Source organism: Dendrobium catenatum, unplaced genomic scaffold (assembly GCF_001605985.2).
Source record: "Dendrobium catenatum unplaced genomic scaffold, ASM160598v2 fragScaff_scaffold_314, whole genome shotgun sequence".
Classification (NCBI taxonomy): domain Eukaryota; kingdom Viridiplantae; phylum Streptophyta; class Magnoliopsida; order Asparagales; family Orchidaceae; genus Dendrobium; species Dendrobium catenatum.
In genome coordinates, this window is record NW_021318776.1 from 52694 (window position 1) to 65409 (window position 12716).

Sequence of the window (12716 nt, forward strand, 5' to 3'; positions counted from 1 at the left end):
TTCATCATTTAGCAGTTAGATTTTAATAACACAACAAACCAGAATACCTTGGTGATCTCAAAACGAATGACAGGTAAATTGACCATAGCCTAAATTTTATCAATGTGATATCAAACCTGGTGGTGAAAAAGTTTAAAAGGCATTGCCAGAAGAACAATTCAGATTTTGAAGGGAAGAAAAATAGGATTAACCACCAAAAAAATTTTACCTTAATCGTAGTCCCCAATATTGCTTCTATATAATCAAGGCCGATCTCTGAATACAAATTAAGACCTTCCCTTCTGATTCCTGGTTTCTCGTTGACGTGAATAAAAAGATAAAGCTCACCAACAACACCCCTGCATATGATACAAACTTATGGGGATTGTTATACAGGACTGAACATAATTACCTACGAATGTGTGATGATTTTAGCACATTCAAGTAGAAATAAAGAGGAGCGTCTGTTGTCAACCTTTACAATGATGCGCTGAAACTTCTTATATCTAAAATGCATTAAAAAAGCAACAGATTCACCACATCTAAACACGCAAAAAAGCAATACATCATATAAGGTCACCTCATTCACGGGACCATCAAATAAACATATGAAGTTGAATGGCAATTCAGCAGCAACAACAACAACATCAAGCATTTATCCCACTACGTGGGGTTAGCTACATGAATCATTTTTCTCTATCATGTCCTGTTAAGAGTCAAATTCTCATTTAAATTTGATAAATTCAAATATTTTCTAACCAAGACTTTTTAGATCTACCTCTAACTTTCTTAACAAAAGTCAAATCTAATACATCTACTTTCCTAACCAGATCATCAGAAGACCGTCGTTTTATGTGACCAAACCATCTAATAAGGCAAATATTATCATTTTGGCAATTACTTAAGCTGCTAGTGATATTATGAATATGCAAATATTATCTCAATTCATTACCTATGATGTGAAACATTATGCAAAGGAGCTTGTTAAGAAATTTAAAGAAGAATTGGTAAAGAAATTTCACGTAACAACTTATTGAAATGACAAGTAAATTTCCTTAAAGAATTTCAGTTTCAACTAGCTTAGGCGAGGAAGTACATGTAGATTAGCTAAACTCAAAGATAACCAAAGATAGTAGTAATACCAAAAGCTATTAATCAACAATCCACAACTTAATAATGAGAGTTTTCACCTTGGGGATGTATCACTTGACTACACTAGGCTTAGCGGAAGAAAGGTTTTAGCAAACCCGACGATGCCACGAGAACGGTAGCAACCACAACGGCCTTGATCCACGGGAAGGTTATCGATGGCGAGGACGATGGAAATGATCGACGGTCGATGCTCCAATTGTAGTTTGGATGTTGGCGGTCGATGACGCTTGCAATGGTAGGAACCACTCGTTTCAAGTAATCTCTCACGGTGGCGTCGTCTTCAAATCCTACGTCAAAGAATGGTGACCGTAGGATATTCAAGCTTCCGTCGGCGTTGAACACAAGACCCCACTCAAGCTCCGGATCCGCCATACATGCTTGGCGTAGAGAATTCTTCAAAGAGAGGAGACTTAAGTGAAGGTGAGGGGGAGATCCTTGCGTTGGAAGAGTGGAGATGATGAAGGTGGAGATGATGAAGGTGGAGAGGCCTGCGGGTGTTTTGAGAGAGGGGTTCTAGGTTAGATGAGTGTAGCAATAGATTTACTCAAATCTGAAATTAGTTTCAGATTTTAGTAAATTAGGAGGGAGTTATTTGAACTTAATTTCAAATTTCAAATGCAATTAAGGGAGATTAATGAGCAATTAATGGTGACCATCAAAGGGGGAGGCCGGCGGGTTCAATAGAGGAGGGAGGGGGTTTCAATTTTAAAACCTGAAATTTAATTCAAGTTTTGAACGAAATTAGGGGGGAATTACTTTGAAATTGATTTCAAATTAGTGGGGTAATCAATGCATTAATTGGTGGCATGAAGAAGGGCCCATGCAAGGTGGCCGGCGGCTTCTAGAGGAAGGGATTTGGTGTGGGAGCAAGTAAATAGTTTCCAAATCGGCTCATTAAATTTATGAAGGTTTAGAATAAAATCCGTTTGAATTTGGATTTCATCATGATTCGAATTTTAAAACTTTCCTAATTAGGAAATTCCAGAATTGAAAAGTTTTTTAAATTCAAAATTTGAATTTTCAAAATTGGAATACGTGGGGGAATGGCGGATGGGGTCAACGGTTGAGAGGCTTACGGACGGATGGTGGAGGTGGGGTGGCCGGCGGCTATGAGGGGGGTAAGGCCGGCGGGTTGGGGAGAAGGGAGGGGATCGGGTGACGGGGATAGACCACGAGTCACGGACTCTTCCAATGACTGGCGGGTATTGCTTTTCGCCCACACCTTGGGCTCTCGTTCTCCTCTCTAGCTCTCCACAAGAAGAAGAAGAAGAAGAAGAAAGATAACTAAAGCAAATTTCATTCAAAATATTCATTAACCATTACAAGAGAAAAGACCCAAATATATAGGTCTCAATCATACAAGAAAAGTAAAGACTAAAATGCCCTCAGGGCCCCAACATGACTCAACTCAACATAAGGGTACAAAAGGAATAAATAAAATAAAATGCATAATAACTAAAAATATAAGCTCTGAATCGTGGCCGTCGATTTGCGATGCTTCCAGCGATACACCTGTTTGAACCTTGGATCGATGTCCTCATCAACCTAAGTCATGCCCTACTATATATCCATATCGCCTCCGTGAAACTCTAGCATAATTTATGTCAGCCGAGACATACCCACAAATACTTCACCCACTTTTCATCCTCTTCCACCTCATTGATCCATGGAATCCATATTGGACTACTCATCAACAATAGACTATTAAAATTATTCTATAATTCTTAATCTGCTTACTCATTAATCCATGAATTATTATAATTATTCAATAATTATTATTTCCTGATTTTGTATATTTACTATTACAAGTTCACTTGGGATTGTATATATACTACATAAATGTTAGAATGAAACACTAAACAAATTATTGTCATGACATCAAAGAGCACGTACAGTAGCCTTCATTGCTACATTACAACAATCATGCGGCCTTCGTTGTTGCACTCTCTTCCTTCTCCCTACATTTTTATAACAGCAACTTTCATCTCAACCACAAACATTTCTCATTATTACAATCTTCATCAATGCATTGTATCAAATTAATCTCATTGTTATAGGCTTCATCATTGTTTGCCAAATTTCTTTCATCTTCTACTTTTTTCTATGAACAGAACCAATGTTCCCTCTCCATGGATAACAATAAAAATGCTCACATACCATTGATCCTTGGTTTCTCCTGGGATTGAGGGATGCAACTAATCCAACAGAAAAGCTTTCAAACATTCATTCAACATACTATTAAAATGGAAAGAATAATCTTAAGCGGTTGCGATTAGTTTGGCTGCAAATGAACCGAACGTTTGACAAGCTACTCGTGGTTCAACTCAATTATAACTCGTTCATAATCGTTTGTTTAAATAATAAACATGTTTAACAATTTTTAAAATACTTGACACTTAAATAAAAAAGCTTGAACAGCTATTTGTTCGGCTTGTTTATGTTCATGGCCAAGGGCAGATTCACGCTGGGGCCCTGGGGACACGGGCCCCCACTGACTGCATAATTACTATCTAATTAAGATCTAATTAAAGTTATTTATGTTCATGCAAATATACAAAAGAATAGCTTTAATTTTTTTTTCCTTCCACCTTCTTCAAACTCACGTGTTTCATACTTCACGCAAGGCATGCGGAGTCTGCATGCTTCCTGGTCAAGCATCACGGCGTCTCTCTGTCTATTTATTTATCTCCACCACTGCAAGCCCGCAGAGCTGAACCAAAAAAAAAAAACTTGGCTACTTATAAAGCTTGCAGGTCGTCGCGTTGATGAGGACCAAAAAGCCCTAGCCTTCCCCACCTCCGTACTTCTCTTTGGCCCCCCACATGCCACTTACGCTATGCAACGATGTCCGAGATGGGGATTTGCCTGCCGATGCCGAAAGATTTTTCACGATTCCGACCCCGTGGTGTTGGTGATGCCGCTAAGAATGCAGTTTCGGACCAAATTTAGCCTGGAGCAGAAGGACAGGATGTTGGAGCTCTCAGAGAGACTTGGATGATTGCTTCAGAAATGAGATGAAGAATTGGTGGAAAAGTACTAAAATGAAATTGGAATTGGCAAAGGTATTTTTAAGGTATGGATGCACAATAACAAACACCATTTGTTTGGGCACTCGAGCTCTCGTTGAGGAGAAACAATAAGCGGTGTTTCTCCCTCCGCCGCTGCTGGTTTGATTGGCGGTGGTGCGAAGTGCATAAGGTTGAAGAAAATGGCAATGCAATGAATGGTGCCTATTGAAGGAAATTTCAATTTTATGATCTTGTTTTTGCTGCTAAAAAATAAATAAAGCTTGCAGTCCTAACACTGCTAACAATGGAAAATACATAGAGTGAGAGTTTTTTATTTTTTATTTTTTTTAGAGGAAGAGAAGATGGAGCAAATAGTTTACGTTCAACTCAAAATATTTTTAAGAAATGGGTTACTTTCATAGTTCTATGTGTGATATCTCACAACTCTTTTGAATTTTCTAGTAATATCTAAAAATTTGACTCTAATCAGTTTTTATTACTTTTTTTGGAAAATCAATTTATTCTTCATTTTCAGATTATTACAGTATCATTATTTCAATAATTTATTCTTCATTGTCGATGAAAAAAGTTGACATTCAATAACTTATGCCCCCACATGAAAAAATTTCTGGCTCTGCCCCTGTTCATGGCCAATATCAGTTAAAACTCATGAACAAGCTCGATATAAAGCTTGTTAAGAAGATTATAACAAAACCAACAACATCAAGCCTTTATCCCACTATGAGGGATAAGCTACATGAATTCTTTGTCTCCATTATGTCTTCTTAAGAGTCAAATTTCTTTTTAAATCTAATAGAAAAATGTCATTTCTAATACTTTCTAACCAAGTCTTTTTAAGTTTACCTCTATCTTTCTTAATATAGCCCAACTCTAATACATCTAGTCTCCTAAGTGAATCATGAGAAGGCCAACGTTTTATGTAACCAAACCATATAAGGCGACCCTCTCTAATCTAATTTGTCACTAGAGCTACTCCAACCCTTTCACGTACATACTTGTTTTGCATTTTGTCTCTAAGAGCGAAGCCACTCATCCACTTGAGCATTCTCATTTATGTAACATTTAACTTTTATGCTTCTCCTTTAATGACCAACATTTTGCGTCATAAAGCATTGCAAGTCTCACCACCATCTTATAGAATTTTCCTTTAAGTTTGATGGGTAGTATTCTGTCACACATCAGACCAAATGCATTCCTTCACTTCAACCATCCAACTTGAATTCTATTAATAATATCCTCATCTATTTAACCATCACTTTAAACAATAGATCAAGATATCTAAAACGTGTACTCATTTTAAATAGCCCAAAGTCATAATCCCACCACTAGATCTATTACTACAAAAATTACAATCCATGTATTCGATTTAAAATCTACTCAAACAAAAACCTTTAGACTATGAGGTTGACCTCCATAATTTAAGTTTTCCTTTAACTCCCTCTATAGTCTTAACAACAAGAAGAATATCTTTAGCAAAAAGAATACACCATGGGATATCCTCTTGCAAATGTTTAGTAATAAAATCCATGACCAAAAAAAAAAAGATGCGAGCTTAAAGTTGATCCTTGATGTAATCCACCTGAAGTAGAAAAATACTTGGTCAAACCATCTTGTGTTTGAATACAAGTAATAGCTCCTACACATATTCTTAATTACTTGAATATAAGCATTATTAACTCCTTTCTTTTTTAGAACTCTTCAAAGTAATTCTCTTGAACCTTATCATATGCTTTCTCTAAATCAATAAATATCATATTTAGATCCTCCTAATTCTCCCAATAATTCTCCATGAAACCTCTCAATAAATGTATAGCTTCCATAGTAGACTTACCCAGCATGAATCCAAATTGATTTTGAAAAACCTTAGTATCACTTCGTAACCTATGCTCAATAACTCTCCCATAGTTTTAATCCATGACACATCAACTTAATTCCTCTATAATTTGCACACTCTTGTGCATCCCCTTTATTCTTAAAAATAGGAATCAAAAAACTTCTTCTTCACTCATCTAACAACTTTTTAGTCTTCAAAAATATATTGAAAAGTATTATAAACCAAGAAATTCTTTCATCTCCTAAGCATTTTCACACCTCTACTGGAATATCATCAGGTACAACCATTTTTTCACACTTTATTTTCTTTAAGACCTCTCTAACATCAGTTTTATTAGTACAACGATAAAACAAAAAACTCTATTTTTATTTAGGATGCTAAGGTCACTAAAGTCAATCGTATTCTCAGAATCTTCATTGAAAAGCTTATCGAAATATCACATCAACCATTGTTGAATGTCCTCTTCTAATAAAAGAACTTTTTAATCTCGTCTTTAATGTACTTCACTTGAGTTAAATTCTTACTTTTACAATCTTTGATTGGCTCGTTTATACATATATCTTTTACCCGCCTTAGTATATAATCTATTATATAAATTATTAAAGTTAAAATTCTTTGCATCACATATTACTTTCTTATATTCCTTACGTACCCCTTTATATTTTTTCCAATTTTTCAAGCTTTTACATCCAAACCAATTTTGTAACAAAGCTTCTTATTTTTTATTTTTTCTTTCATATTTTGATTCCACCACCAACTATTTTTACTTTAAAAGGTTTTTCCTTTTGATAATTCAAGCATATCATTTACAATATTCTTAATATCACTAGCTACTTTTTTCCACAACATCAACTTTCTCATGCATAGTCAAAATTGTATCTTACTCTCAAAAAGATACAATTTCGGCCCGGCCCTTTGCACACTTCTAGGTGTATTCAAATCATATAGCACGTCGTTTCCCATGAACACCTAGCATTAATACAATATATTAAAGGATTCAAGTCACTCCAAACTCATATGCACCATAAATATTTTTAAAATTTTTTATCTCTACCAACATGTTCATTTAAATCTCCTCCCATAAAAACTCTTTCTTAAATAAGTATATTTTATATTAATGCTTTCAAGTCATTTCAAAATTTTAATTTTGAACACATATTTAAACATACTTGAGTAGCATAAAAACTTATAATCTTGATAACCTTAGCATCAACAATAATTTTTAAAATTATAATTCTATCTTCAATTCTATTAATTTTTACAATGTTATCCTTCTAACTTTTATTTATAATCACACTTTGATGCAATCAAAAAATATAGGGGACCCTATATTTTTTTATCACAAAAAGAAAATTGACTTCCTATATAAAAGAAGACACAAAATACCTCAAAAAGAAGATATAACTTAAATAAGACTAAGCAGCGGAAATTAAAACTACAAACGTTGATTTTAATAACTTAAACTCTTACAAAAGACTCTAAATAAAATAAAAAGACACCCTAAAGTTGCTTCACTTAGAGAAGAGGGATACAGGTGGAGTGGCACTTGCGGAGAGACGAAGAGATTAGAAGCCAAGAAGAAGGGTGGAAAGAGCCCGCAGGATTTCCGGAGGGGATGAGAAAGAAGAAAGGACAAAGCTCGCAAGCTTTTCCAATAACCCGCAGGTTAGATTCCAAAAATCACATTTCATAACTAACTTAAAACAATACATAACCCCTCATATTTATAGGTATGAAAGGGGAATACAAAGAGACTCCTAATAAATTCCCATAGGAATTCTAAAAGACAAACATTAAAAACTTAATTGCTTTTTATAAAAAAACAGCCCAAACCCAAGAACCGAAGCAGCCATCGCGAGAGACAAGGAGGCCGCACGGAACCGAGGAGCCACAGCCACGGGAAAGAGCCTAGGCGTGGAAAACAAGCAGTCGGTCGGAATCCAAGGGGGCAAAGACACTAAAAGCCATGGTGGAATTCAAGGAGCCACACATTGGAAAATAAAACATCAATCTTGGAATTCCAAAAGCCCTTTTGGAACCCAAGAGACACCATAATTTAAAACATTAAAACTATAATAAAAGTGCATTAAATATAAGATAAATATGAGCTAAAACTTAGCTAATAATGAGCTAACCTCTAGTCCAATAAATGAACTAAAAATCAGCTCAAAAATGAGCTAAATTCTTTGAGCTTGAAGACTCGGGAGGGGCCAAAATTGATTTATTTTGGACATGAGTTGACCCCCCCCCCCCCCATTTCTAGTATTACTTCTACAAGAATATCATGGTTTAAATCCTAAGCTATCAATCTCCTTTGTCTACATCACACTTATACCATTTCTAGTATTACTTCTACAAGAATATCATGGTTTAAATCCTAAGCTATCAATCTCCTTAGCCTTCTACCAACACATTTAGTTTCTTGGATGGATAGAAAATTTATTTTCCCATAAATCATAATATCAATTAATTCAATTTAATTGCACATAAGAGAACCTATATTCCAAGTTCCTATCATAATTCTAATTTTATGAACTAGCTTCTTTGCCTACATTTGTCCATGATGTGGGAGCCCTTATTTAATATTGTACCAAGGCGCATGTACAACGGCCCTAGCACACATCTCGTTGTATTTAGGACATACAACGCATCGTTTTTAGGGAACGCCCTTGCATTAAAACAATATATTAAATGATTCATGACATAATTATTTGACAAGTTTTACGTTGTCTGTCAATTAACTAAAGCGACCATCCATTTTTCTCTGTTTTTTAAGAGCATTTACATTACTTTAAAATAAAGGCAAAAAGTATACAATGAGTACAACATGGATGGAGCCTCTAAAAAGATATCTCCCTCAGCAAAATAAAATAAAAAGAGAGAAGCATAAAACAAACTATAACTATTCATGCATCATTACATTTCACGAAGAAAGAAACAAAAAACTACTATTTTGTTGCCAATGTGAGACCACCAAAGTGCTTGTAGCAAGTACCAACTAATCTGGCTAAGGTACGCTCGAGAGAAGGGGGATACATTGAGAAAGGTTAAAACAACCCAGAGGGTTGAAAAGTATCTCGGTGCATTAAAACAATATATTAAATGATTCATGACATAATTATTTGACAAGTTTTACGTTGTCTGTTAATAACTAAAGCGACCATCCATTTTTCTCTATTTTTTCAAGAGCGTTTACATTACTTTAAAATAAAGGCAAAAGTATACAGAGTACAACATGGATGGAGCCTCTAAAAAGAGATCTCCCTCAGCAAAAAAAAATAAAAGAGAGAGAAGCATAATACAAACTATAACTATTCATGCATCATTACATTTCATGAAGAAAGAAACAAAAAACTACTATTTTGTTGCCAACGTGAGACCACCAAAGTGCTTGCAGTAAGTACCAAATAATCTGGCTAAGGTACGCTCGAGAGAAGGGAGGATACCTTGAGAAAGGTTAAAACAACCTAGAGAGTTGAAAAGTATCCCAGTGCTCCAGTGGTGATTTAGCTAGATGGTGGCGTCCCCTACAAGACCCTATGGAGAACCTCAACTTTGACCACCTGAGCGGCCACCCTCCTTCCACTTTCTTGGTTGATTTTGCAATAGATCCCAAACACTGAAGCTCCTTAGCAAAATGAGTCTTAGAGAATATCTTTCCTTGGATGGTGTCCAGACGGGTTCTAGAGGAAATGTTTCGGTAGGAAACTTCAACTGCATAGTGGAGAGATCAATGTCTATGGGAGGTGTTGCTTGCTTGGATGGTTCACCAACTTCCCAATTGTGAGATGCTTGCAAGGAAGGGGAGCTGGTCTTCTTATCTTTAATACCTTCATTGGAAGTATTCTTCTTTTGTTTCATGTTTCCTTTTCTAGTTACTAGACACAAGACCCATAACTTTCTAAATTTTCCTCCACTTTTTTTCTTTCAGGGCTTGGGACCTTGCAACGACAGTGTTACATTTCAGATATTGTGCAAATATATTTGATATCATTTATTTGATGCATCATACACACATTGTTGAAATAACCATGCGACTCATGATGCGCAATAGTGCTAGCTTTTGATACTCAGGAAAAACAAATCTTAATCGAACCCATATTTGCCCAATGGATACAATCTGCTCATGGCAAGACTTCGTATGGGTTCGATGTACTCTTATCTTCAACGAATAGCCCGGCATTCAATGCAGGTCGAAGCATATGGTTACCTGGCTGGTTGAATGCTATTAATGAGAATAGTAATTCACTCTTCTTAACAATAGGGCCGGGAGATTTCTTGGTTCATCATGCCTATTTTACCTTGTTGAAAATTTTTCATTCATGGTGTGCACTATTCATTCATGATGTGTACTATTTACTTACAGGATGCACTATTTATTTACAATTCTTTAATATGCCTGTCACTTTAAGACATTTGTGCAACCATAACATGCAACAAGTTGGACCATCATGTTTTGTTTGAAAGACATTTCCTGCAAACACAATTGTTTGAGATGTATAAGAGTCTGACATAGCATTTATTCACATGAATATTACTTCTAGAACGTGTATGCGACTTTCATTTTGAGTTCAAGATTATTCACATTATATCGGCTTGTGCGTGTGTTGTAGATCAGGTTGAGAAAGTGTCGTACATTACAATATTTAGAGTGTTTTCAAATAGATGATTTATTTATATGCAACTTGCATTTTACTCTTGTTGGCCCCAAAGGGAGTATCTATAAATACGAGTTAATTCTAATTCGTTTTTTATCATGGTTTAAACATCGTTCGAGGCACACACCTTATGATGCACCTCGAATTAAACCATGATAAAATAGTTTATGATGGATTACCTTGTTGTGTTTTTAAATTGTTACTTTATTTTATATTTAATTACATTCAATATTAATTAATATGGGGAGTTAAAAAAAGGATATAATTGAAGAAGGTTAAGAAGATGACAATGAGACAAAATTCAAGGATGATATAATAATTAAATACTAGGGCTATTATTAAAAATATGTATGTGATAATGAGGTTGCCATGAATCCCAATTTTATGATGCATTTAAATTTTAAATGAGTTTACTTTAAATCTCATTTCAAACTTCTATTTTATTAAAATATTTAATATTGAGATTTATAGTTTATATCTTTATGATGATGAATCAAATAAATATGTTGATGTTTTATTTTTATTTTTTTATGAATTATTTATAAGTTCATATGTTTTTTATTTTTCTGTTTTGAGGCTTGCGCCTCGAGGCTTACACTTCGGCTTGCTAAGACAAAATGCCTCAATTCCTGATGTCGCGTTTTTAAACCTTGATTTTTATTATCAATTTAATTCATTGAGTGTTTTCTTGATAGGTCCATAGTGTTCAAGAAAGTTCTTAATAGTAATGACAAGATTCTATACTCGCAAGCAATGCCTCAAGATTATTATAAGTCCGCTTGGTCGTTGATGCAATTTTAAATCCAACACAAGTTCCTTGTAAGCTGAGTTCTAGTTCGGTTCTTGCCAAATAGTTTTCATAGATTTTTTTCCCAATCCTTAAATTTGTTCGTTTTCATATTTTTACAAAATATATAATTCAAAGAGTTCTTTTATTTTTGTTATTTTTCAATTCTATGAAAATTAGGTTCACTGAGAATTTTGATAGCCTCTAAACGGCCCCCCAGCATAGCGGCTTATACATGGAGTCTAAACCATCCCACCACACAAAAAAGGCATATATATTTTGTGTCATAAGACATGGCGATCGATGGCACTTATATCTCACCATGCCAATGAATGCTTATATGGGTCTTCATGTAGTTGAATCTAAATTTGTCCATGGGTGATACCTGACTTTACTAATAGGGAAACACGGTGAGCTAAAACCTATAAGTAAGAATGGCGAGTACGAGGAGAGTAGAGAAGAACTATAGATATCAAGCTAGTAAAATATCCACTATCTGAGAAAATTCAGGATCCTCCAATTATTCCCCATCACCACATATTTATAGAGCTCTAAGGACAACAAGAAAAGCTGCATAAAAATACTCATACAACGTTATACGCTAATCTAAATAAGTTTTGGCTCTTGATAGGCTAAAAGGTAATGAAGTCAACGGGCAGGCTCTGTGTCGACGAGCTTGATGGTGATTAGTGGGCTCCGGGTGAGTCAGCGAGTGAGCCTTAGTGAATTGTCGAGCATGACAAATGACTTGTATAGAAGATCCTAGGCCTCCTTGAAGGAAAAAGGCGGGTGAGATGTTAAAGGAATGAGGAGCTTTAGGCCAAAACTGAGTTAGGCGAGCTTGAATGTGATAGGAAACACTTGTAGATCTCAAGTATTTCCTATCAATCTTCGGAAAACAGCGAGAATTCTTCACAAAAATCCGCACAAAATTATGAAAGCGGTAAATAATTTGCATTATTGGAAAACGGAAAATAGCAAGATACAATTGATCCTCTATTCGAGAGGAGGATCGTTCTTTCCCAATCTCTAGACGTCGCTAGAGCCCAAAAGAAATCAAAGAGATCTCAAATTTCAGCCAAATTCAAGTTGCCCTAACCCTAGGAAAACAAATTGCTTTTTTTTTCTCTACGTTTTCTTTTGTTAATACTTTTTGTCTTCTCTTTTTAGAGAAAAAAAATAAGAGAGCAAATGTGTGAGAGAGAGAGAGAGAGAAATAGAGAAAAAAGCAATAAAAGTGTTGTCTCTACTATCATGAATGCATCGGCGCAATTCGT

At 35.2% G+C, this 12716-nt stretch overlaps 1 protein-coding gene across 4 annotated transcripts in view; it reads right to left on the reverse strand.

Annotated features, from left to right (window-relative positions):
• LOC110100796 (chaperone protein DnaJ-like) overlaps positions 1-12716 on the reverse strand; it is a 48249-nt gene that overhangs the window by 16149 nt on the left and 19384 nt on the right. For all 4 annotated transcript variants that reach the window (XM_020828471.2, XM_028693529.1, XM_020828468.2 and 1 more), the window contains one exon: positions 209-338. In XM_020828471.2, the coding sequence (XP_020684130.1) occupies positions 209-338 (130 nt within the window). The remainder of the gene's footprint in view (positions 1-208; positions 339-12716) is intronic.